The sequence below is a fragment of the Bos indicus x Bos taurus genome, chromosome 7 (assembly GCF_003369695.1).
Source record: "Bos indicus x Bos taurus breed Angus x Brahman F1 hybrid chromosome 7, Bos_hybrid_MaternalHap_v2.0, whole genome shotgun sequence".
In the NCBI taxonomy this organism is placed as follows: Eukaryota; Metazoa; Chordata; class Mammalia; order Artiodactyla; family Bovidae; genus Bos; species Bos indicus x Bos taurus.
The window spans coordinates 30,363,548-30,389,179 of record NC_040082.1 but is presented as its reverse complement, the minus strand read 5'-3'; the positions used below and the strand labels follow the sequence as shown (position 1 = coordinate 30,389,179).

The window sequence follows — 25,632 nt, the reverse complement described above, 5'->3', positions numbered from 1 at the left end:
TATGTTGAAAGAGCCTGGGCTGAGTTGGCCTCATTCCCTTCAATTCCAGGCATCCACTCCAGGCTAGCTGAATCTCTAGAGTCCCTCTCATGTCCCCATACCCAGAGTGTAGTCTCTCAGCTCTGCCTTCGGAGAGAGGCTCTCTTCTCTAAACAGATCAACTGCTAAATAAATATTAAATTATATCTGGATTGTTCTTTTCAAATCTAAGTGAATCAGTTCTTCCCTTTGTTGGCATTCCCCAGCCCTATTGCTATCATCCCATTGGTGTCTTGCATCCTTGGCAATGGCAAGATTTTTCTCTAGGTGGGAGAATTAAAGGATATCGCGTAGGAATAAGGCTTTGTATTCCCAGATCGTGGTAAAACATGGATTTCTAAGAGCTCCTCCTCACCTTCCTGGGTACCTTTTAAGATTTTGGAACAAATCTTGGCACCTGCTCTCAAAAATCATTAGCTACCCATTAGTTGATGACGTGCCCAAAAAGCGTTTTAAGTGTGTAAATATACAAATTCTCCTGCTTGCCAAGATGGCCAGGCAGGACAGTCAGAACCCTGGGATCCAGGGCTATTGTAGATGGCCATGTAATTTCACCATTTATGTGGTCTACATGATGGCACCCCTGAGCTGTGCAGTGTACAGCCTATATAACTGTTCATGGTGGCCATGCCCAGATCAGTCATTTCCAGCCATAAGCAGCCTTGTTCCTGTATTCTAGTGAATACAACAAAAATTACCATTTCCTGTGTGTACTATGATGTAAAGGCTTTTAGGAAGCACTTCCCTAAATAACTTCAAGAGTATTTCTTCCTGTAAAGCACACACATACCCTGGCCACACCCTCCATAGCAACCTGAGCTAACATGCCCCGTGATGTCTTTCAAAGCAGGCACATTGTGTTTCCCTAGGTCCATGGAAGAAATCTCTTGTCCATTGACTATGACCGGAATATTCGGACAGAGAAGATCTATGATGATCACCGGAAGTTCACCCTGAGGATCATTTATGACCAAGTGGGCCGCCCCTTCCTCTGGCTCCCCAGCAGCGGGCTGGCGGCCGTGAATGTCTCCTATTTCTTCAATGGGCGCTTGGCCGGCCTTCAGCGTGGGGCCATGAGCGAGAGGACGGACATCGATAAGCAGGGCCGGATCGTGTCCCGCATGTTTGCCGACGGGAAGGTGTGGAGCTATTCCTACCTTGACAAGGTGGGTGGACATGCTGCCCTTGCTCAGCTGGGGCTGTCTCTCTCATTCACACTGCTCTTTTTAAGCTGACCTGATACACTTTGCCATAAGACATTTTAACATCTTTACTTTGACACTACCAGGGCTCCCATGTACTCCCACCACCCTCTGGGAGGGAGGAAATCCCAAGGAAAATGTTATTCATAGCCCAGCACTACTACCATCAACAGGAAAAAAAAAAAAAACCTGCTAGACACTCGGTAATAGCGAAAAGAATAGATTGTCTGATTTTATTCCCCCAGAAAAGTGCTGTTGAAGTGGACAGAATCATGTCACTAGCAGCACAGTTCATCATTCCTTATGAATTGGAAATGCAGTGATTCATTTCTGCCATGCCTGGAATTAAGCCATCAGGGTAGGGAACTCTGCCCAAAACTCCAGCACACGGAGCAGCCCCCTCCTACTTGGCTTGTTGGCTGAAGCAGTCAACAGATTCTTGCTACATAATTCCCTGTGTCTGAAAGTGCCAGACTCAGGTTTCCGTGTTAGAAAAGGTCAGGTTGGAGCAGCAGTAAAAAAGAAGTCCCTTCTGGGAGCGGGGGACAAGACTTTTAAAGACTGCCTTGGTCATCTATCATTAGACAGGGGCTTGCTCAGCCTGGACCTCTCACCTGGACTCACCTCCACACAAGCCCATTTCCATTTCTTCCCTTCTTGCCTCCTGATGACAGTGGTCACTTGCAGACAGAGCTGTTACCTCTTCTGTAAGAGGGGCTTCTGTCTATTTGGTCCCTCCTCAATACTGTTCTCATTAGGACAGAAGATATCAGAATGAATGGTCAATCAGGGAAGGCAAGAATCTCCCCATGGCTTCAAGTTGGAGGTCATTTTTTCCCCCAAAGAATCAATGATTCCAGGTTACTTAATCTTTCCAGGGGCTTCTAAACGAAGGATGTGCTTTATGGTGAGACTTAGTAGGGGGTGCCCCCAAACATAGTATGTGCATCATACCTGCCCCCTGCCGGGCCAGCAGCAGTCATTTCTCACCAGTCTCAGGATGTCTTGTCATTGAGCCTGGAGGCGAACCCAGTGCCTCTCATCTCAGTCCTTCAAACCCTTACAACTCAGACTATGGTCCAGGCAACACCAGCATCACTGGGATGTTCCCAAAGTAGATTCACAGGCCACCTCCCCACTGCCCTCTCACACTGAACAATATAATCAGAATCTGTCTTTTCACCAGATCCCTGGGTATTTTACACATACATTAAAGTTTGGGGAGCATTCCTCTAGCGGCCATGATCCATAGAGTAGCATGCCCCATGACATCAATTCACCCTAAATCTCTAATCTAAATCTCCCCATCCTTCACAGATTTTGAATTGCCATCCAGGACATGGAATAAATTCCGTCCATTTGAGCACTGGGTCCTAAATGGCTAACTCACATGTTCCCTTCCCCTTTCCTCCTCCAGTCCATGGTGCTCCTGCTACAGAGTCAGCGTCAGTACATATTTGAGTACGACTCCTCTGAGCGCCTCCACGCTGTCACCATGCCCAGCGTCGCCCGGCACAGCATGTCCACCCACACCTCCATTGGCTACATCCGCAACACCTATAACCCGCCTGAAAGCAACGCTTCCGTCATCTTTGACTACAGTGATGATGGCCGCATCCTAAAGACATCCTTTTTGGGCACTGGACGCCAGGTATTCTACAAGTATGGGAAACTCTCCAAGCTATCGGAGATTGTCTATGACAGCACTGCCATCACTTTCGGATATGATGAGACCACCGGCGTCTTAAAAATGGTCAACCTCCAAAGTGGGGGCTTCTCTTGCACCATCAGGTACCGAAAGATCGGCCCACTTGTGGACAAGCAGATCTACAGGTTCTCCGAGGAAGGCATGGTCAACGCTAGGTTTGAATACACCTATCACGACAACAGCTTCCGGATCGCAAGCATCAAGCCTGTCATAAGTGAGACTCCCCTTCCCGTTGACCTCTACCGCTATGATGAGATTTCCGGCAAAGTGGAGCACTTTGGCAAGTTCGGGGTCATCTACTATGACATCAACCAGATCATCACCACGGCCGTGATGACCCTCAGCAAACACTTTGACACCCATGGGCGGATCAAGGAAGTCCAATACGAGATGTTCCGGTCCCTCATGTACTGGATGACGGTGCAGTATGACAGCATGGGCAGGGTGATCAAGAGGGAGCTGAAACTGGGGCCCTACGCCAACACCACTAAGTACACCTACGACTATGATGGGGATGGGCAGCTCCAGAGTGTGGCCGTCAATGACCGCCCCACCTGGCGCTACAGCTACGACCTCAACGGGAACCTCCACTTGCTGAACCCAGGGAACAGTGTGCGCCTCATGCCCTTGCGCTACGACCTCCGGGATCGGATAACCAGGCTTGGCGACGTGCAGTACAAAATTGACGACGATGGCTATCTGTGCCAGCGAGGGGCTGACATCTTTGAGTACAACTCCAAGGGCCTCCTAACGAGGGCTTATAACAAGGCCAGTGGCTGGAGCGTCCAATACCGCTATGATGGCGTGGGGCGGCGGGCTTCCTACAAGACCAACCTGGGCCACCACCTGCAGTATTTCTACTCCGACCTCCACAACCCGACTCGCATCACCCATGTCTACAATCACTCCAACTCAGAGATAACCTCGCTCTACTATGACCTCCAGGGGCACCTCTTTGCCATGGAGAGCAGCAGTGGAGAGGAGTACTACGTTGCCTCGGATAACACGGGGACGCCCCTGGCTGTGTTCAGCATCAATGGTCTCATGATCAAGCAGCTGCAGTACACCGCCTATGGGGAGATTTATTACGACTCCAACCCTGACTTCCAGATGGTCATTGGCTTCCACGGGGGACTCTACGATCCCCTCACCAAGCTGGTCCACTTCACACAGCGTGATTATGACGTGCTGGCGGGACGGTGGACCTCTCCAGACTACACCATGTGGAAAAATGTGGGCAAGGAGCCGGCCCCCTTTAACCTGTACATGTTCAAGAGCAACAATCCTCTCAGCAATGAGCTGGACTTGAAGAACTATGTGACAGGTAAGGACCTGGCCACCTCAGTTGGGCAGTGGCTCCCTGTGGGGTGGTTGTCCTAGTAGACTATCAGGGACTTTGAAACAAGGTCTTATGTCTGATGCTAGGAGAATCCTGGAGGGCTGTGTACACTGCCAGTACAGGATTGAGGACAGTCAAGCAATCACAGTACAGAGCAGTCCTTAGCTCTATTTGAAGAGAAGTGTGAAAATGTTAGTCACTCAGTCGTGTCTGACTCTCTGGACTCCATGAACTCTAGCCTGCCAGGCTCCTCTATCCATGGAGTTCTCCAGGCTAGAATACTGGAGTAGGTTGTCATTCCCTTCTCCAGGGCCATCTTCCCTGGAATTAAAAGTCCCATGCTCTACCAACTGAGCTAGCCAGGCAGCTCTGTTTGAAGATGTCCTGGCTATTTTCAAGTCCTTTCCATTGAAATAACTTTTATAAGAGCCCTCTCTAACTCAAAAGAGGAAAGCAACCTTATGAAGGAGGAAAGGATGAGACCCTAATCTCAGAAATACCTGGTTCAAATTCTTTTATTTATAAGTCAAAGGACCTTGGGCTGGTTGTCCAGTATCTCTGAGCTGTAGTATCCTCCTCTGCAAAAGGGCACTAACAAAATCATCTCACAGAGTGATCGTAAGAAGGAAATGAACTTATGTATGTAAAGTTCAGTGCCTGGCACTTAGAGGATGTTCACAAAAGGGTATCTGCTTGTGTTATTAACATCACCATTACTAGTGAAGCAACAAAACAGCGTGGGTACTGAGATGTCTGTGACCCAGCTCCTGACCTTATGATGAGGCTGGTGAGAAACAAATACAAATAAGCAGTGATAATGGAAAATGGGATTAAGTCCATGCTACCATATAGGTGTCTGTCCAGGTATTTATTCAACAAGCGTTTTTAAGGCACCAACATGCTTCATTCTGGGGTTCAGTTCAGTCACTCAGTCATGTCCGACTCCTTGTGACCCCATGGACTGCAGCACGCCAGGCTTCCCTGTCCATCACCAACTCCCAGAGCTTACTCAAACTCATGTCCATCGAGTTGGTGATGCCTACTGGGGATGCAATGGAAACAAGGCAGACACTTCTCTCAAAGAAGTGTGTGTGTGGTGCATGTGCAAATGACTTCAGTTTTGAAAATTTTGGCATAGTCCAGAAGGGCCCCACCTCAAACCTTGAGAATGAAGGGGATCTTGGTGGTAGAAATGAGCTCAAGGCTGAAGAAAGACATGAGCAAAAGTCCAAAAGGACAGGGGACTTCCCTGGTGGTCCAGTGGCTAAGACTCTGTGCTACCACTGCAGGGGGCGCAAGTCCAATCCCTGATTGGGAAACTTAAATCCTGCATGCCACTCAGAGCTGAGTCACAGAAAAAAGAAAAACAGGTCAAAAGGACATAGGAAGCTTGGAGAGAGGTCTGGATAGACAGGTCAAGGAAGGCAAATAATCTGCTTCTTCATGCTAAGTGAGAAACTGGTTAAATGAGGGTCCTTATCCATCCGTCTGTTCACCTATTGACAGATATTTTCATCTAACATATAAGTACTAGAGATGCAGTGGACTGCAAGATAGAGCCCCTTTTTTCGGGGAGAGAAACAAGGAAATCTGGATAGATGGATGGATAGATGAAGGAAAAAGACCAATATTCAGCAAAGAATATGGAGCCATCTCACCTGAACATGCATTGTAGATGAATAACAGTGAGGACCCCAATTCCAAGCCCCACCCCAAGTTCCAGGGAACTCATAGCTCTTAGCCATGGGCCAGGGAAGCATCAAGCCCAGAGGGTCCCTACCCTCAGGTAACCAGGGATCACTTATCCATCCCCAAGATAGGAAAGGAAGCAGCAGCTCCCTGGAGCACAGTGTGGCCCTCAGTGCCCCATGCTGCAGAAATAGATGACCTTAAAGGTCAACTTCTGGCCATGCTGTGCCTTACTGACAAGTTCCAGAGCCTTTGAAGTTGAACCCAGCATCCCCTACAACCGAAGCAGCTGGTACCTCAGGAGTACAGGAGTTACAGCCAAGCTAGTTCCCTCCTAGTCGCCCCACTGTGCATCATCGGGAGGCCCTGCCATGCTACTCTGCCAGGGCTGCTTCTCTTCCCCAGGGCTTAGCAGGGTTTGTGTCCACCCAGATCACTGCAGTTTCTTTTTTTTTAATTCATTTATTTTAACTGGAGAACAATTACTTTACAGCATTGTGGTGGTTTTTGCCGTACATCAATTTTAATTGGTCATAGGAATATATGTGTCCCCTCCATCCTGAACCACCCCCCACCCTATCCTTCCAAGTTGTCACAGAGCACCAGCTTTGGGTGCCCTGCTTCATCCATCAGATCGCACTGCTTATCTATTTTACATATAGTAACGTATATGTTTCAATGCTGTTCTCTCAAATCATCCCACCTTCTCCTTCTCCCACTGACCACACTGCAGTTTCTAACTAAAGCGTGTCTCAGGAAAACACACACACCCCTATATATATAGTTTCAGATAATGACAAGGGCCGTGAAGATAAATGAAACAGCTAAGAGTTAGAGAACAAAGGATCTCATTTCTTTGGGGTGCTCACAGAGGAAGGGCCATTTGAGCTGAGGCCATTATGAAGTGGGGAAGGGAGAGGAAGTCTCCAGATGAAGACACCAATAGGAATGGGGCGGCAGGCCACACCTATCTCAGGCATAGAAGAAGGCCTCCACCCCCAAGAATGCACTTCCCAGATTCCTCTTGGCACTGGACACCTTGGGGATGGATCAGCCAGAAGCAAATGGAAGTCGTCAGTGTGGGCTAAACAGACACCCTACAGCTACCAAGACCCAAACAAAATCATTTGCAAAGCATATTCAACCTCACTAACTCTCCTGGTTCTCCCAAAAAGACTGTGGCTCAGATCATGAACTCCTTATTGCCAAATTTAGACTTAAATTGAAGAAAGTAGGGAAAACCACTAGACCATTCAGGTATGACCTAAATCAAATCCCTTATGATTATACAGTGGAAGTGAGAAATAGATTTAAGGGCCTAGATCTGATAGATAGAGTGCCTGATGAACTATGGAATGAGGTTCGTGACATTTACAGGAGACAGGGATCAAAACCATCCCCATGGAAAAGAAATGCAAAAAAATCAAAATAGCTGTCTGGGGAGGCCTTACAAATAGCTATGAAAAGAAGAGAAGCGAAAAGCAAAGGAGAAAAGGAAAGATATAAGCATCTGAATGCAGAGTTCCAAAGAATAGCAAGGAGAGATAAGAAAGCCTTCCTCAGCGATCAATGCAAAGAAATAGAGGAAAACAACAGAATGGGAATGACTAGAGATCTCTTCAAGAAAATTAGAGATACCAAAGGAACATTTCATGCAAAGATGGGCTCGATAAAGGACAGAAATGGTATGGACCTAAGAGAAGCAGAAGATATTAAGAAGAGATGGAAAGAATACACAGAAGAACTGTACAAAAAAGATCTTCATGACCCAGGTAATCATGATGGTGTGATCACTGACCTAGAGCCAGACATCCTGGAATGTGAAGTCAAATGGGCCTTAGAAAGCATCACTAGGAACAAAGCTAGTGGAGGTGATGGAATTCCAGTGGAGCTATTTCAAATCCTGAAAGATGATGCTGTGAAAGTGCTGCACTCAATATGCCAGCAAATTTGGAAAACTCAGCAGTGGCCCCAGGACTGGAAAAGGTCAGTTTTCATTCCAATCCCAAAGAAAGGCAATGCCAAAGAATGCTCAAACTACCGCACAATTGCACTCATCTCACATGCTAGTAAAGTAATGCTCAAAATTCTCCAAGCCAGGCTTCAGCAATACGTGAACCGTGAACTTCCTGATGTTCAAGCTGGTTTTAGAAAAGGCAGAGGAACCAGAGATCAAATTGCCAACATCCGCTGGATCATGGAAAAAGCAAGAGAGTTCCAGAAAAACATCTATTTCTGCTTTATTGACTATGCCAAAGCCTTTGTCTGTGTGGATCACAATAAACTGTGGAAAATTCTGAAAGAGATGGGAATACCAGACCACCTGACCTGCCTCTTGAGAAATCTATATGCAGGTCAGGAAGCAACAGTTAGAACTGGACATGGAACAACAGACTGGTTCCAAATAAGAAAAGGAATTCGTCCAGGCTGTATATTGTCACCCTGTTTATTTAACTTATATGCAGAGTACATCATGAGAAATGCTGGACTGGAAGAAGCACAAGCTGGAATCAAGATTGCCGGGAGAAATCTCAACAACCTCAGATATGCAGATGACACCACCCTTATGGCAGAAAGTGAAGAGGAACTAAAAAGCCTCTGGATGAAAGTGAAAGAGGAGAGTGAAAAAGTTGGCTTAAAGCTCAACATTCAGAAAACGAAGATCATGGCATCTGGTCCCATCACTTCATGGGAAATAGATGGGGAAACAGTGGAAACAGTGTCAGACTTTATTTTTGGGGGGCTCCAAAATCACTGCAGATGGTGACTGCAGCCATGAAATTAAAAGACGCTTACTCCTTGGAAGGAAAGTTATGACCAACCTAGATAGCATATTCAAAAGCAGAAACATTACTTTGCCAACAAAGGTCCATCTGGTCAAGGCTATGGTTTTTCCTGTGGTCATGTATGGATGTGAGAGTTGGACTGTGAAGAAGGCTGAGCACCAAAGAATTGATGCTTTTGAACTGTGGTGTTGGAGAAGACTCTTGAGAGTCCCTTGGACTGCAAGGAGATCCAACCAGTCCATTCTGAAGATCAGCCCTGGGATTTCTTTGGAGGGAATGATGCTGAAGCTGAAACTCCAGTACTTTGGCTACCTCATGCGAAGATTGACTCATTGGAAAAGACTGATGCTGGGAGGGATTGGGGGCAGGAGGAGAAGGGGACGACAGAGGATGAGATGGCTGGATGGCATCACTGACTCGATGGACGTGAGTCTCAGTGAACTCCGGGAGTTGGTGATGGACAGGGAGGCCTGGTGTGCTGTGATTCATGGGGTCGCAAAGAGTCTGACACGACTGAGCGACTAAACTGAACTGAACTGAACAGTGCCCAGTGGTGACCTAAACGGGAAGGAAATCTAAAAAAGAAAGGATATATGAATACGTATAGCTGATTCACTTTGCTGCACAGCAGAAACTAACACAACATTGTAAAGCAACTATACTCCAATAAAAATCATTTTAGAATTTCAGGTATTTTTGAATTATTTTATTGGAGTATAATATACTCCAAATGTTTTTACTGCAGTATAATTTAAAATAAATACATCAACTATTCGCCAGTAAAAATAGAAAAAAGAAATTAGCAGAGTTTTTGCATAGCAAGATGACACTCCTCATTCCAGTGCTTCATGGAGACTCAATAAATGGGCATCAAAGCCAGGCTGAACAAAGTCCAACAAAACTGAATCCAGAAAACACTAGAAAGAGTCTAAAATAAAAGGTCCTATTAGAGAATCTCCACGCCTAGGACTAATGTCTGCAGTCAAAGCAGAGGAAGAGAACCTGGGTGGAGAGCGCTAGACCAGGCACAAGCCCACGCCTGCTGCCTGCTGCAGATGAGATGATCGCCGAAGGACGCATCCCAGGGGAGAATATCAAATCATTCTCCACTATTCAAGTGTTGGCTCATCTGTAAACCCATCTTTGTGACTCTTAATTTGAATCTTAGGAGATGAGCAGAGTGGTTGAACTTGCCGCTCACAATTTAAGAAGTAATTAACGCGTAGTCAGCAGGAATGCCATGAATAGAAATTCTCTCTCTCTCTGTTGTGCTCAAAAGAGTCTTTGCTGTTTGGAAATACAGCTCCCTGAATGCAGCAGACACCTCTTGAGGCTGGTGGAGGCTGTTTCCTCTACTGGCACAGAGGCGGGCAGCATAGACCCCCTGTTAGGAGCAAGTGAGTCATGATATGTAAAGAGCCGAGGCCTGCACAAAGCCTGATTGATGGTAGGAATGCATTTGGCTTTATAAGAAGTTCTAGACTCAGAGACAGGAAGTCTGTAGGTGAGAAGTGAAGTTATCCCCTTAATGTAATTCCCTAGAGCTCCCAGGGGTCTGCAGCTCTACTTTGAAACAGATCCCAAACTCTGGCCTGAGTGGCATTGCTCTGGCAAATCTGAAACCCCACATTCTGAGGTAAGCAAACCTCAGAAATGTTACCCACAATGACTTGGGTTGGCTCCCCACCTTTCTCCCTTGGGGATCTCTGGGCTTACAGACCCCCAGGTTCATGCAGGTTTGAAGTCGGACTTCATGGAGGTTGATTTCCCTGAGAGGAGGGAGGCCCAGCCTCCTCCTCACTACCCTCTGCTCTGTCTGCACTTAGCACCTAAGCCGCTGTGCTGACAGTGTGTATTACAGAGCACGTGCTCCAGCGGCACTCGCTGCGAAGAACATGAGGAGGGGGAGTGATGAGCTGTTAGGAGGGGCCACATCACCAGCTCCTACCTCGAGGATTGATTGTTTAGGGAGGCTATCATCAGAGGACACCAACTGCTTTGAAAGGAGGAGAGGTGTCTGTATGATGCCACAAGTGCCTTCTGCGAAATGGAGGAGACAAGCGACTTGAATAAACATTTCAGAAGAGGTTTAGACTTGGAAACCAAGCCACGTTAGAAACTTTAAAAAAAGAAAACACATGACATGAACTATTAGTGTTCATCGGAGCGGCCATTAAAATGTCTGGTCCCTTGCGACTTCCCTGGTGGTGCAGTGGTTAAGACTGCACGTCCATTGTAGGGGGCACATGTTCAATCCCTGGCCAGGGAACTAAGATCCTGCATGCCGTATGGTGTGGCCAAAAAAAAAAAAAAAAATGAAGAAATGTGTGGTCCCCAAGGCAGGGTGTTGTTAACTTATCTCCTGGAGAACAGGGAGAGATGCCTTCAGGGAAGAGGTCAGGATGCGGAGAGTCTGCTAAGGGCAAAGACCTCTTCTCTTGCCTTTCGTGGGATTCCCTTCATATCCCTGGTGAAAAATGTGATGATTTTATACGTTGTATAGATGAGGTATTAAATAACATGGCAACACAAATGGGGAAAGTTAGTTTCTTTCCAGGCTCTTTTTATTCTCCCAAATTGGCAAAGGAGAAAGCCTCCAGTTGATGCTGGTTGTATTTAACACCTCATTAACACTTCTTATCTCCCTTTTTAACGGAGAGAGCAGGTCTAAGACTCCCCCGGTAGCAGGTAACAAAATCATGCTCCAATTTAATTGCATTGCTTTGTTTTAATTTTACAGTTATTTTCTGTTTGCAGCGAGTCTGCCTTCCTACTTATGGTAGTGACATAAAGTCTCTTCTTTTTTTAAATGGATTTCCTTAAGTAGACAAGGCAAAACAATTTTTTAATTAGATAGCAAATACCAGTAAGATAATACCTAGATATGGCAGAACAATCTTGACAGGTGACCATGATGGGTGACCAGGAATACCCAGTTTAGAAATCCACACTGCACAGCATTCATCATCTAGTAGTACTTTGCACACAGATGCTCTGTGGGTATATGATTGTTGCTGGGCTAAAGCCAGGCTTCTCTCTGCTAGGATGCTGACACAATTTTTAAAGCAATTTCAAACCTGTATTCTTAAATGACTTCTTTATTGATGTATGGTTGACTTACAATATTATATGAGCTTCAAGTATACAACATAGTGATTCAGTATTTTTATAGATTACGCACCAGTTATTACAGTGCTATCGACCATATTCCCTGAGTTGTACATTACATCCCTGTGACCTATTTATAACTGGTAGTTGTAGCTCTTAATCCCCTTCATCTATTTAGCTCATTCCCCCACTCATCTCCACTCTGTCAACCACCTGTTTGTTCTCTGTATCTGTGACTCTTATTTTTTAATATATTTGTTCATTTGTTTTGTTTTTTAAAGTCCACACTTAAGTAGAAACATACGGTATTTGTCTTTTGCTAACTTCTTTCAATAAGATTAGCCTCATATGTGTTGTCACATATGGCAAGATTTCATTCTTTTTTATAGCTGGGTAATATTCCACTATAGATGTCTTCATTCATCACATTGTCTTCATCCATTCATCTGTCCATGGACATTTAGGTTCCATGTCTTAGCTATTATATATAACGCTGCAATGAACATAGGGGTGCATATGTCTTTTCAAATTAGTGTTTTCTTTGGATAAATACCCAGCAGTAGAATTGCCAGATCATATAGCAGTTGTATTTTTAATTTTTGAGGACCCTCCATACTGTTTTCTGTGGTGGCTACACCAATTAACATTCCCATCAACAGGGCTTAAGGACTCCCTTTTCTCCACATCCTCACCAACACTTATTGTTTCTTGTCTTTTTGATGACAGTGATTCTGAGAGGTATGAGGTACTATTTCACTGTGGTTTTTATGTGCATCTCTCTTATGATTATTGATGATAATGACTCTTAAATGGGCTTCCCAGGTGGCGCTAGTGGTAAAGAACCCACCTGCCAGTGCAGGAGACATAAGAGACTCCCATTCAGTCCCTGGGTTGGGAAGATCCCCTGGAGGAGGGCATGACAACCCACTCCAATATTCTTGCCAGGAGAATTCCATGGACAGAGGATCCTGGTAGGCTACACTAAATCACACAGAGTCGGACATGACTGAAGCAACTTAGCCTGTATACATGTATGATTATTGATGTTAATCAGTCTTAAATGGACTATCGTTAATAAGTATAGTTACCAAGTCATTCAATACCTAGTCTGTACCTAAGGCTGATGGATACACCACGGATCCCAGAATCTCCCTCATTAAAGGGTCTTCTAGGCCTGGGTGTTTAGTAGCAAAGTTGCATTAAGCCCCTCATACCAGCCCCCGGGCAGGAGGTGGGTAGACCTTATTCAACCCCTTCAGATGCATCTTCTCAGGCAGGTACAGGTAGTTCCTCTGTCACACACAGTAGTCAGGGTGGCTTTTGCCACATATGTTCAGTGTTTCTTCATTCATCCACCCCATGAATCCTTACTGAGCACCTATTTTGTGCCAGCCCTGGGGAGACATCAGTGAATAAAATAGACATTTAACTCCCTGTCCTGGTGGAGCTTACATTCTCAGTGAGGGAGACAGACAATAAAGAATGAATGCAATAAATAACCATATGAGACACATGTTAAAGTGTGGTTACAGTTTTGGCAGTGGGGGATGCAAAAGGAAGGGGACTAGGGATTGTTAGGTGGGAATGGGCAGGTGTTAAATGTGGTGGTTGAGGTCAGCCTTATTGGAGGCAGTATCTGAGCAAGACTTGAAAAAGGGAAGAGTGAGACAGCACATTCCAGTATAAAGGCCCCAAGATGAGTGTGCACCTAGCATGTTTAAGAAATAGCAGAGAGGCTGAAGCAGAGAGAGCAGGAGAAGAGAGATCATATGTTAAGGGTCCCTACAGACCATTAGCAGAACTTTCACTTCTTCATTGAGAGAAACGAGGGAATCCCTGGAGTGTAATGAGTAGAGGAATGCTAAGGGCTTATTGGCACCCCACTCCAGTACTCTTGCCTGGAAAATCCCATGGATGGAGGAGCCTGGAAAGCTGCGGTCCATGGGGTCGCTGAGGGTCGGACACGACTGAGCGACTTCACTTTCACTTTTCACTTTCATGCACTGGAGAAGGAAATGGCAACCCACTCCAGTGTTCTTGCCTGGAGAATCCCAGGGACGGGGGAGCCTGTTGGGCTGCCGTCTATGGGGTCGCACAGAGTCGGACACAACTGAAGTGACTCAACAACAACAACAAGGGCTTATTCTGGCTGCTGTGTTGACAGGGTGTGTGGAGCAGAGGTGAAAGCAGGGAGGCCAGTTAGAAGACGAGGCAAGGGTTGAGATGGTAGAAGTGGTGAGAAGACACAGATTCTGGTCTGTTTTAAAAGTAAAACTAAAAGATTTAACCATAGGACTCAGCAATTCCACACCTAGGTGTATACACAAGAGAACTAAAAATACATTTTCAAATGTCAATTTTTACCATCATCAAAAAGTCTACAAATGGGACTTCCCTGGTGGTCCAGCAGCTAAGTCTCTGTGCTCCCAATGCAAAGGGCCCAGGATCACTCCCTGGTGGGGAAACTAGATCCCACATACTGAAACTAAAGATCCCAAGTGCTGCAACTAAAACCTGACTCAGCCAAATAAATATTTAAATTATTTATTTATTTATTTATTTGGCTTCCCTGGGTTATGGCACATAGGATCTTTGATCTTCACTGTGGCATGTGGGATCTAGTTCCCTGACCAGGAATTGAACCCGGGCCCCTGCATTGGGAGCTCAGCATCTTAGCCACTGGACAACCAGGGAAGTCCCTTAAATTTTTTTTAAAGTTTACAAATAACAAATGCTGGAGAGGGTGTAGAGAAAAGGGAACCCTCCTACACTGTTGGTGGAAATGTAGATTGGTGCAGCCAGTATGGAGAACAGTATGGAGGCTCCTTTAAAAAAAAAAAACTAAAAATAGAGCTATCACATGATTCTGCAATCCCACTCCCAGGCATATAACCAGAAAAGATAAAATTATAATTCGAAAAGATACATGTCCCCTCTATGTTCATAGCAGCACTGTTCATAATAGCCAAGACATGGAAACAATCCAAATGCCCATCAACAAATGAATGGATAAAAAAGATATGGTACATATATACAATGGAATATTACTTGACCATAAAAAAATAAAATAATGCCATTTGCAACAATATGAATAAACCTAGAGATTATCATACTAAGTGAAAAAGTCAGAAAGACAAATATATGATATAATTTATGTGTGGAATCTAAAAAATAGTACAAACTAAGTTATTTTTAAGAATACAGAGAAACTCACAGACACAGAAAACAAAGTATGATGATTACTAAAGGGGAAAGGGGGAGGGGGAAATATATTTGATGTTTGAGATTAACACAGACACAATACTTTATATAAAATAAACAACAAGGACCTGTATAGCACAGGGAAGTATGTTCAATATCTTGTAATAACCTTTAATGGAAAAGTATCTGGAAAAGAACATATGTAGAGCCCTCAATTCTGGACAAGATGGCAGAGTAGGACTTGAGTAGGACCTCTTCTCACAAAATCACAACTAACTGCTGAACAGCCATTGGCAAAAAAGACTGGAACCTACCAAAAAAGATATTTTAACGTCCAAAGAAGTCACAACCAGATGGTAGGAGGGGCACTTGCGTGACATAATCAAATCCTGTCCCCACTGGATGGGTAACCCATAAACTGGAAAATAATTATATCACAGAGGTTCTCCCACAGGAGTGAGTTCTGAGCCCCACGTTGGGCTCTCCAGGCTGAGTCTGCCAACAGGAGGAGGAGTTCCAGAGCATTTGGCATTGAAGGCCAGCAGAGCTTGCGTGTAGGAGCTCCAGAGGAATGAAGGAAACAGAGACTCTACTTTTGGAGGATGCACACAAGATTTCACATGTACTGGCACCCAGCAAAAGCAGTGACCACACAGCAGTCTGGGCCAGACCTACCTGTGGGTCTTGGCAAGGCTAGTGTAGGGAGGGTCTCCTGGGGATGTGGCGATTGGCTGTGGCTCACTTGTGGGGGCAAGGACACTGGTGGTAGAAGTGCCAGGGAACAGTGATTGGTGTGAGCTCTCCCAGAGGTCATGATTTTGGCACCAACACCTGGCCCCACCCAAGAGCCTGCAGACTGTAGTCCCCGGACACCCCAGGCCAAACAATCAGCAGAGAGAGAACACAACCTCATCAGCAGGCAGGCTGCCTAAAGTTGTACTGAGATCACAAGCCACCTGAAAATATCTCTCTTGAAATGGCTCTGCATACCAGAGGGACAAGACCTAGCTCCACTCACCAGTGGGCAGGAACTAGTCCCTCCCACTAGGAAGCCTGCACAAGCCTCTTAGACCAGCCTCATCCACGAGGAGACGGACAGAAGAAGCAAGTAGATCTACAACCCTACAGTCTGCAGAAAGGAGACCACAAACACAGAAAGACAGAATGAGATGGCAAAGAAATATGTTTCAGATGAAGGAACAAGATAAAAAGCCAGAAGTACAATTAAGTGAACTGGTGGTAGGCAATCTACCTGAAAAAGAATTCAGAATAATGATAGTAAGGATGATCCAAGATCCTGGAAAATGAATGGAGGCACAGACTGAGAAGATACAAGAAACATTTTTAAAAGACCTAAAATATTTAAAGAACAGAGGTTAACAATACAATAACTGAAATAAAAATAGTCTAGAATAAATCAATAGAAGAATAAGTGAGACAGAAGAACAAATATGTCAGCTGGAAGAGAGTGGTAGAAATCACTGCTGTGGAATAGAAAAAAAGAAATGAAAACAGTCTCAGAGACCTCTGGGACATTAAAAACATCAACATTCCCATTATAGGAGTTCTAGAAGGAGATGAGAGAGAGAGAAGGGCCTGAGAAAATATTTGAAGAGATTAGGCACCAAACTCTCCTGTCATAAGAAGGGACATACTCATTCAAGTCCACAAAGTTCATAGTTGTCCCATATAAGACAAACTCAAGGAAGAACATGCTGAGACACATATTAGTCAAAGTGACAAAAATAAAAGACAACCAAAAATTATGACAAGCAACAAATAATATTTAAGGGAATCCCCATAAGGCTGTCAGCTGGTTTTCCCCGGAAACTCTGCAGACCAGAAGAGAGTGGCATGATACATTTAAAGTAGTGAAAAGAAAAAAAAAAAAAAAAGTGGTGAAAGGGAAGAACCTACAAGCAAGAGTACTCTACCCAGAAAGGCTCTCATTACGATTCAGTGGAGAAATCAAAAGCTTTACAGACAAGCAATAGCTAAGAGAATTCAGCACCACCAAGCTAGCTTTGCAACAAATGCTAAAGGAGCTTCTCTAAGCAGAAAAGAAAAGGCCACAACTAGAAACAAGGAAATTACAAATCAAAAAGCTCATGGTAAAGGCAAACATAAGGGTAGGAAATCACACACAAATATGTTATCAAAACCAGCAATTGTGAGAAGAGGGAAGAGTACAAATGTAGGATATTAGAAGTGCATGGGAAATTCAGAGATCAGCAAGTTAAAACAATCTCATACACATAGATGCTATATCAAAACCTCATGGGAACCTCAAACCAAAAATCTACAACAGATACAAACACACAAGCAATCCAACACATCATTAAAGATAGTCATCAAACCACAAGAAAAGAGGAAGGGGGAAAAAAGAGCTGTAAAAACAAACCCAAAGCAATTAACCAAACAGCAATAAAGACATGTGGGTGCTTGCATGCCAAGTCACTCAGTCGTATCCGACTCTTTGCCACTCCATCATCTATAGCCTACCAGCTTCCTCTGCACATGGGATTCTCCAGGAGAATCCTGGAGTAGGTTGCCATTTCCTTCTCCAATAAGAACATACATATCAATAATTACTTTAAACATAAATTGATTACATGCTCCAACAAAAGACATAGACTGGCTGAATGGAAAAACAAGACCCATATATATGCTGTCTAGTAGAGACCCACTTCAGATCTAGGGACATGAACACATACAGACTGAAAGGGAGAGAATGGTAAAGAATATTCTATGCAACTGGAAATCAAAAGAAAGCTGGAGTAGCAATATTCATATCAGACAAAATAGACCTTAAAAACTATTATAAGAGATAGTCACTACGCAAATAAATAAATGGGTCCAAATTAAACTTAAAAGCTTTTGCATGGCAAAGGAAACTGTACACAAAATGAAAAGACAACCTACAGAATGGGAGAAGTTATTTGCAAGTGAAACAACCAACAATGTTTACTCTCCAAAATGTACAAACAGATCATGCCAAAAACAAACAACCCAATCAAAAAATGGGCAGAAGATCTAAACAGACATTTCTCCAAAGAAGGCATACATGTGACCATAAAGTACATGAAAAGATGCTCAACATCAGTAATTATCAGAGAAATGCAAATCAAAACTACAATGAGGTATCACCTCACACCAGTCAGAATAGTCATCATCAAAAGTCTACAAACAATAAGTGCTGAAAAAGTGTACAGAAAAGGGAACCCTCCTGCACTGTTGGTGGGAATGTAAATTGGTACCACCACTACAGAGAACAGTATGGAAATTCTTAATAAAAACAGAGCTACCGTGTGATCCAGCAATCCCACTCCTGGGCACATATCTGGAGAAAACCATAATTAGAAAAGATACATGCACCCTAGTGTTCACTGCAGCACTATTTACAATAGCCAGGACATGGAAGCAACCTAAATGTCCATCAACAGAGGAATGGATAAAGATATGGGACATATATACAATGGAATATTACTCGGCCATAAAAAGAACAAAATAATGCCATTTGCAGCAATGTGGATGGACCCTAAAGATTGTTATACTGAGTCAAGTTAGACACAGAAAGACAAATATCATTTGATATCACTTATATGTAGAATCTAAAAAAAGAATGATACAAATGAACTCATTTGCAACACAGAAACAGACTAAGACTTTGAAAGCAGACTTGTGGTTGCTGGGGGAAAACATGGTAAGGAGGGATAAATTAGAAGCTTGGTGGATTGGCCCCAGGGCAGCCAGAGGCAATGGAAAACCGGAGGAGCCCTCTGTTCCTGGGCGTCCTCCAACATCAGCTCCAGCCTCTCTCAGGCCCTCTTGCAGCAGGGCCTTTGCCTTAGCCCCCGGCTTCACATTGACCAACACCCAATGGCCCATGAAGGTTTACACACTGAACGAGGGCCAGCAGTGGGACAGCCAGAGCACCAGGCATGTCTTCCAGCTATGTGGAGAGGCTAGAGGGCATGTCCGTGCTACTAATGGCCTGACAAAATGTGATCCACTGGAGAAGGGAATGGCAAACCACTTCAGTATTCTTGCCTTGAGAGCCCCATTCAGAGTATGAAAAGGCAAAAAGATATGGCACTGAAAGATAAGCCCCTCCCCAGGTCGGTAGGTGTCCAATATGCTACTGGGGAAGAACAGAGAAATAATTCCAAAAGAATGAAGAGGCTGGGCCACAGGAGAAACAACACCCAGTTGTGGACAGAGGACGAGATGGTTGGACGGCAACACCGACTCAAGGACATGAGTTTGAGTAAGCCTGGCATACTGCAGTCCATGGGGTCTCAACTGAACAACAACTGGTGGTGAAAGTAAAATCCAATGCTGTAAAGAACAGTATTTCATAGGAACCTGGAATGTTAGGTCCATGAGTCAGGGTAAATCGGATGTGATCAAACAGGAGACGGCAAGAGTGAACATCAACATTTTAGGAATCAGTGAATTAAAGTGGACGAGAATGGGCAAACTTAATTCAGATGACGATTATATCTACTACTGTGGGCAAGAATCCCGAAGAAGAAGTGGAGTAGCCCTCATAGTCAACAAGAGTCTGAAATGCAGTACTTGGGTTTATTTCCAAGGCAAACCATTCAACACCACAAAAATCCAAGTCCATGCCCCAATCACTAATGCCAAAGAAGCTGAACTTGAACAGTTCAATGAAGACCTACAAGACCTCCTAGAATTAACACCAAAAAATGTCCTTTTCATCACAGGGGACTGGAATGCAAAAGCAGCAAATCAGGAGACACCTGGAGTAACAGGCAAGTTTGGCCTTGGAGTACAGAATGAAGCAGGGCAAAGGCTAACAGATTTGCCAAGAGAATGCACTGGTCATAGCAAACACCCTCTTCCAACAACAAAAGAGATGACTCTACACAGGGACATCACCAGATGGTCAATACTGAAACCAGATTGATTATATTTTTTGCAGCTGAAGGTGAAAAAGCTCTATCTAGTCAGCAAGAACAAGACCTGTTGATGACTATGGCTGAGCTCATCAGCTCCTTGTTGCAAAATTCAGACTTAAATTGAAGAAAGTAGGGAAAACCACTAGGACTTTCAGGTATGACCTAAATCAAATCCCTAACAATTATACAGTAGGGGTGACAAATAGATTCAAGGGACTAGATCTGGTAGACAGAGTGCCTGAAGAACTATGGATGGAGGTTTGTAACTCTCTACAGGTGGTAACCAAAACCATCCCCAAGAAAAAGAAATGCAACAAGGCAAAGTGGTTGTCCGAGGAGGCCTTACAAATAGCTGAGAAAAGAGGAGAAGTTAAAGTCTAAGGAGAAAGGGAAAGATATAACCAACTGAATGCAGAGTTTCAGAGAACAGCAAGGAGAAATAAGAAAGCCTTCTTAATGATGCAAAGAAGTAAAGGAAAACAATAGAATGGGAAAGACTAGAGATCTCTTCAAGAAAATTAAAGATACCAAAGGAACATGCAAAGTTGGGCACAATAAAGGACAGAAGCAGCAAGGACCTAATAGAAGCAGAAGAGATTTATAAGTGGCAAGAATTCACAGAAGAACTGTGCAAAAAAAGGTCTTAATGACCTGGATAATCATGATGCTGTCGTCACTCACCTAGAACCAGACATCCTGGAGTGTGAAGTCAAGTGGGCCTTAGGAAGCATTACTATGAACAAAGCTAGTGGAGGTGATGGAATTCCAGCTGAGCTATTTCAAATCCTAAAAGATGATGCTGTTAAAGTGCTGCACTCAATATGCCAGCAAATTGGGAAACTCTGCAGTGGCCACAGGGCTGGAAAAGGTCAGTTTTCATTCCAATCCCAAAGAAAGGCAATGCCAAAGAATGTTCAAACTACCATACAATTGCACTCATTTCACATGCTAACAAAATTATGCTCAAAATTATTCAAGTTAGGCTTCAGCAGTACATGAACTGAGAACTTCCAGATGTACAAGCTGGTTTAGAAAAGGCAGAGGAACTAGAGAACAAATTGCCGACATTTGTTGGATTGTAGAAAAAGCTAAGGAATTCCAGAAAAACATCTACTTCTGCATCATTGACTATGCTAAAGCCTTTGACTGTGTGTATCACACCAAACTGTGGAAAATTCTTAGACAATTGGGAGTACCAGATCAACTTACCTGTTTCCTGAGAAACCTGTTTGCAGGACAAGAAGCAACATTTAGAACTAGACATGAAATGATGGACTGGTTCAAAGTTGGCAAAGGAGTATATTGTCGCCCCGCTTATTTAACTTATATGCAGAGGACATCATGCGAAATGCTGGGCTTGATGAAGCTGGAATCAAGATTGCCAGGAGAAATATCAACAACCTTAGATATGCAGGTGATACCATTTTAGTGGCAGAAAGTGAAGAGGAACCAAAGAGCCTCCTGATGAAGGTGTAAGAGGAAAGTGAAAAAGCTGGCTTAAAACTAAACATTCAAAAAATGAAGATCATGGCATCTGGTCCCATCACTTCATGGGAAATAGATGGGGGAAAATGTGGAAACAGTGACAGATTTCATTTTAATTTTCTTGGGCTCCAAAATCAGTGCAGATGGTGACTGCAGCCATAAAATTAAAAGACATTTTCTCCTTGGAAGAAAAGCTATGACAAACCTAGACCGTGTATTAAAAAGCAGAGACATCACTTTGCTGACAAATGGCAAAGGTCCATCTAGTCAAAGCTATGGTTTTCCCAGTAGTCATGTACAGATATGAGAGTTGGACCATAAAGAAGGCTGAGTGCTGAAGAATTTAATGCTTTCAACCTGTGGTACTAGAAAAGGCTCTTGAGAGTCCCTTGGACAGCAAGGAAATCAAGGAAGTCAGTCCTAAAGGGCATTGACCCTAAATATTCACTGGAAGGACTGACACTAAAGCTGAAACTCCAATACTTTGGCCACGTGATGTTAAGAGCCGACTCACTGGAAAAGACCCTGATGCTGGGAAAGATTGAAGGCAGGAGGAGAAGGGGTCAACAGAGGATGAGATGGTTAGATGGCATCATCAACTCAATGGACCCGAGTTTGAACAAACTACAAGAGATGGTGAAGGACAGGGAAGCATGGAGTGCTGCAGTTCATGGGGTTGCAAAGTCGGACACAACTTAGCAACTAAATAACAACTACTATATATAAAATGGGCTTCCCTGGTGGCTCAGATGGTAAATTATCTGCCTGCAATGGGGGAGACCGGAGTTCAATCCCTGGGTCAGGAAGATCCCCTGGAGAAGGAAATGGCAACCCACTCCAGTATTCTTGCGTGGAAAATTCCATGGACAGAGGAGCCTGGTGGGCTACAGTCCATGGGGTCGCCAAGAGTTGGACACGACTGATCAACTTCACTTTAATATATAAAACAGGTAATCAACAGGGACCTACTGTATAGCACAGGGAACTCTACTCAATATGCTGTAATAACCTATATAGGAAAATAATCTGAAAAAGAATGAATATGTGCATATGGATAGCTGAATCAGTTAGCTGTACACCTGAAACAACACTGTAAATCAACTATATTCCAATATAAAATAAAAACTAAAGTAAAAAAAGAATATATATGTATGTACAAAACTGAATCACTTTGCTATACCTGAAACTAATGCACCATTGTAAATCACTGTACTTCATTTGTTTAAATGTTATCCTAATAATAATAAAAACCTTGGCAGTAAATGAAAAAAATAAATAAATTAGTACATGGATAGTCATAACAGCATTATCCATAATAGGTAAAAAAAAAAAAGTGTAAACTACCCAAATATCCATTAACTGATGAATGAATAAACAAAATGGAATATATCCAAACAGAATATTCATCCATAAATAATAATAATATACTGATACATGCTACAACACGGATGAACCTTGAAAATGATGTGCTAAAGAAGCCAGACATGAAAGGCCACACGTTCTTTGATTTCATTTATATGAAATATCCAGAAAAGGCAAATCCATGGAGACCAGAAAGCAGTGGCGGTTGTCAGGGACTGAGGGGAAAGAAGAATGCAGTGACAATTGATAGTGATGCAGTTTTGAGGGGATGATGAACATGTTTTGGAATTCATGAATTCCAGAAACGATGATTGTACAACATTGTGAGTGTAACTGGAAGCCACTGAATTGTGCACTTTAAAATGATGAGTTTTATGTTACATGAGATTTACCTCAATTAAAAACAAAAGTAAAGGATTTATGGATGGATTAGACATAGAGAGTGAGAAAAAGAAAGAGGTCCAGGATGGTAGCTGAAAGGATGGGGTTACCATAATCAGGGATGAAGAAGGCTACTGTGACAGATGTGGAGAGGAAGACAAGGAACTGAGGTTTGGACAGAAGCTGGGCATTGAGGAAGAAGTCCTAGATGGAGACATAAATTTTGGAGTTGGCATCAGCACGCAAGTGGTACTGAGGTGCAAATAAAACATGTCCTGGGGCTTCCCTGGTGGCTCAGTGGTAAAGAATCTGTCTGCCAGTGCAGGGGACATGGGTTCAAACCCTGATCCAGGAAGATCCCACATGCTGTGAAGCAACTAAAGCCCATGCGCCACAACTACTGAGCCTGTGCTGCAGAGCCTGGGAGCTGTGTGCCCTAAAGCCTGTGCTCTGCAACAAGAGAAGCCACTTCAGTGAGAAGCCCGACCACTGCAACTAGAGAGTAGGTCCCACTCGCCACAACTAGAGAAAAGCCCAAGCAGAAGGCCCAGTGCAGCCCAAAATAAATAAATTATTTAAAAACAAACATTCCTTATATGAATCCTTTTGTGTATCATCAAATCAAATAATGGACAAGTGTTTCTATTAGGCATTCTCCTCTCCATTAAGGCACCATGTGAAAATGATAAGGTGCATTTTTGCTGACTCTGAGTATATTTAGGGTGATCTGGCTTAGAACATAGATTGGGCTAGGGATAGAATGTATGACATGATAAATATACCTAAAACTGATGTATGTTTTCCATCCTGGAGTTTCCATCATAAGAGAAAAAAAATGTTTTTCTCTTATTTTGTATCTCTGTGAGACAATAGGTATTCACTAAATGTACTAATCATTTCATGATGTAAGTTAAATCATGCTGTATAAAATTATATGGTTCTGTATGTCAATATTATCTCAAACTTAGAAGGAAAAAAAGTGGTATTGAGGGCCCTGAGACTGGGTCAGATCACCATGTCTGGGAAAAACAGATAGAGTGGAGAAGAAGTTCACAGACTGCGTCTAGGACATCCCAGCATTCAGAGCAGAGAGATGAGGAGGAACCAAAGAGGGACAAGAGGTGGCCACAAAGGTGGGAGAGGGACAACAAGACAGTGTGTTGTCCACAAGGCTAAAACAGAGAGAGATGCAGGAGCGTTCAACTTGTCAGAGACTTCTCATAGGTCAAAGTAAGATGAAGCCCACAGTCAGCACTGGACTCAGCAACATGGAGGTCATGTATGGCCTCGACAAGTGTTGTTTTAATGCATCTTTGGGAGCAAAGCCTGATTCAAAGGGGAGAAATGGGAGTTCCTGTGTCTAGAGAATTATTTTGAGTTTGAGAAGTTCTTATAAAGGGGGTGAGACACCTATGGTGGCTAAAGGGAGAAGGACGGACAAGAGAGGAATTTTAAAGGTGCGTATTTAGTGGCATGTTTGTATGTTGATGGGGTGACCTGTTACACCAGCGGAGGGTTTTTTCCAGCAGCTCAGTTGGAGTAACAGAAGGAAAGTGAGAATGTGGGTACTAATGCTGGTAAGCTGGTAAATATGATGAGCGTTTGATGGAAAGTCCCCCTGACCGCATCAGTTTTCTCAGATAGGAATGAAAGGTCAGCTGCTAGAGTGAGGAAGGTGTGGGATGTTTTAGGAGAGATAAGAAGTAGCCAATCACCCGGGAGAATGGAAGAAGGACTGAATGGAAAAAGGGGATATGGTCAGATTACCAGGCATCAGGAAGGCACAGCTGGGGTTCATGGTCAGGAATTTAACACCAGTCAGGGTGGCTTCGTTCACTTCTGCTGCCGCATTCAGCTGCAACAGGGACAAACAGGAGCCTGCCATGATTTCACCAAGCAAGTGTGATGAAGTGAGAAAGTGGCAACGCATCTGAGAATATACACAAGGGGATGATTCTAATGACTGACCATGGAATGCATGCTAGGTAAGAAGAGAGGACAGACAAAGAAGCTGGGGGATGGGAAAAGTAGTTTAGGTTGGCTTGAAGGTCCTAGAGAAGAGAGACGTTCTGGGAGTATGGAGGGGTGAGGTTACAAAAAAGAGTAAACTAGAGAGAGTCCAGGCGGTGTTCAGAGGGTGATGTCTATGAAATTGAGGTAGAATTACTCATGATCACAAGCTCCAAAGGATGAGCAGGAGAGTTAGTAAGTGGAGGATCACCAAAAAACTAAGAGGCCAGGATACTGGAAGGCTTGACTGCTTATATAACGAAATCACAAGGAAGGAGTTCAGGAATAGAGATGGAGCATGACAATGGAGCCGACCCAACCCTAGGCCTTAGCAGGAAAGGGCAATTGTATTCTGAGCACACAAGAGCACTCTCTTGACCTCCGTTTGAAGAGTAGA

The 25,632-nt window shown here is 43.9% G+C and overlaps 1 protein-coding gene and 1 long non-coding RNA gene across 16 annotated transcripts in view; one reads left to right on the top strand and one right to left on the bottom strand.

The window, feature by feature from the left end:
• The window catches only part of LOC113895061, a 70,030-nt gene that overhangs the window by 24,114 nt on the left and 20,284 nt on the right, over nucleotides 1-25,632 (bottom strand). The window lies entirely within an intron of this gene.
• Nucleotides 1-25,632, top strand: part of TENM2 (teneurin transmembrane protein 2) — a 1,394,962-nt gene that overhangs the window by 1,364,743 nt on the left and 4,587 nt on the right. For all 15 annotated transcript variants that reach the window (XM_027545724.1, XM_027545731.1, XM_027545730.1 and 12 more), the window contains 2 exons: nucleotides 909-1,205; nucleotides 2,659-4,273. In XM_027545724.1, coding sequence (XP_027401525.1) covers nucleotides 909-1,205; nucleotides 2,659-4,273 — 1,912 coding nt within the window. The remainder of the gene's footprint in view (nucleotides 1-908; nucleotides 1,206-2,658; nucleotides 4,274-25,632) is intronic.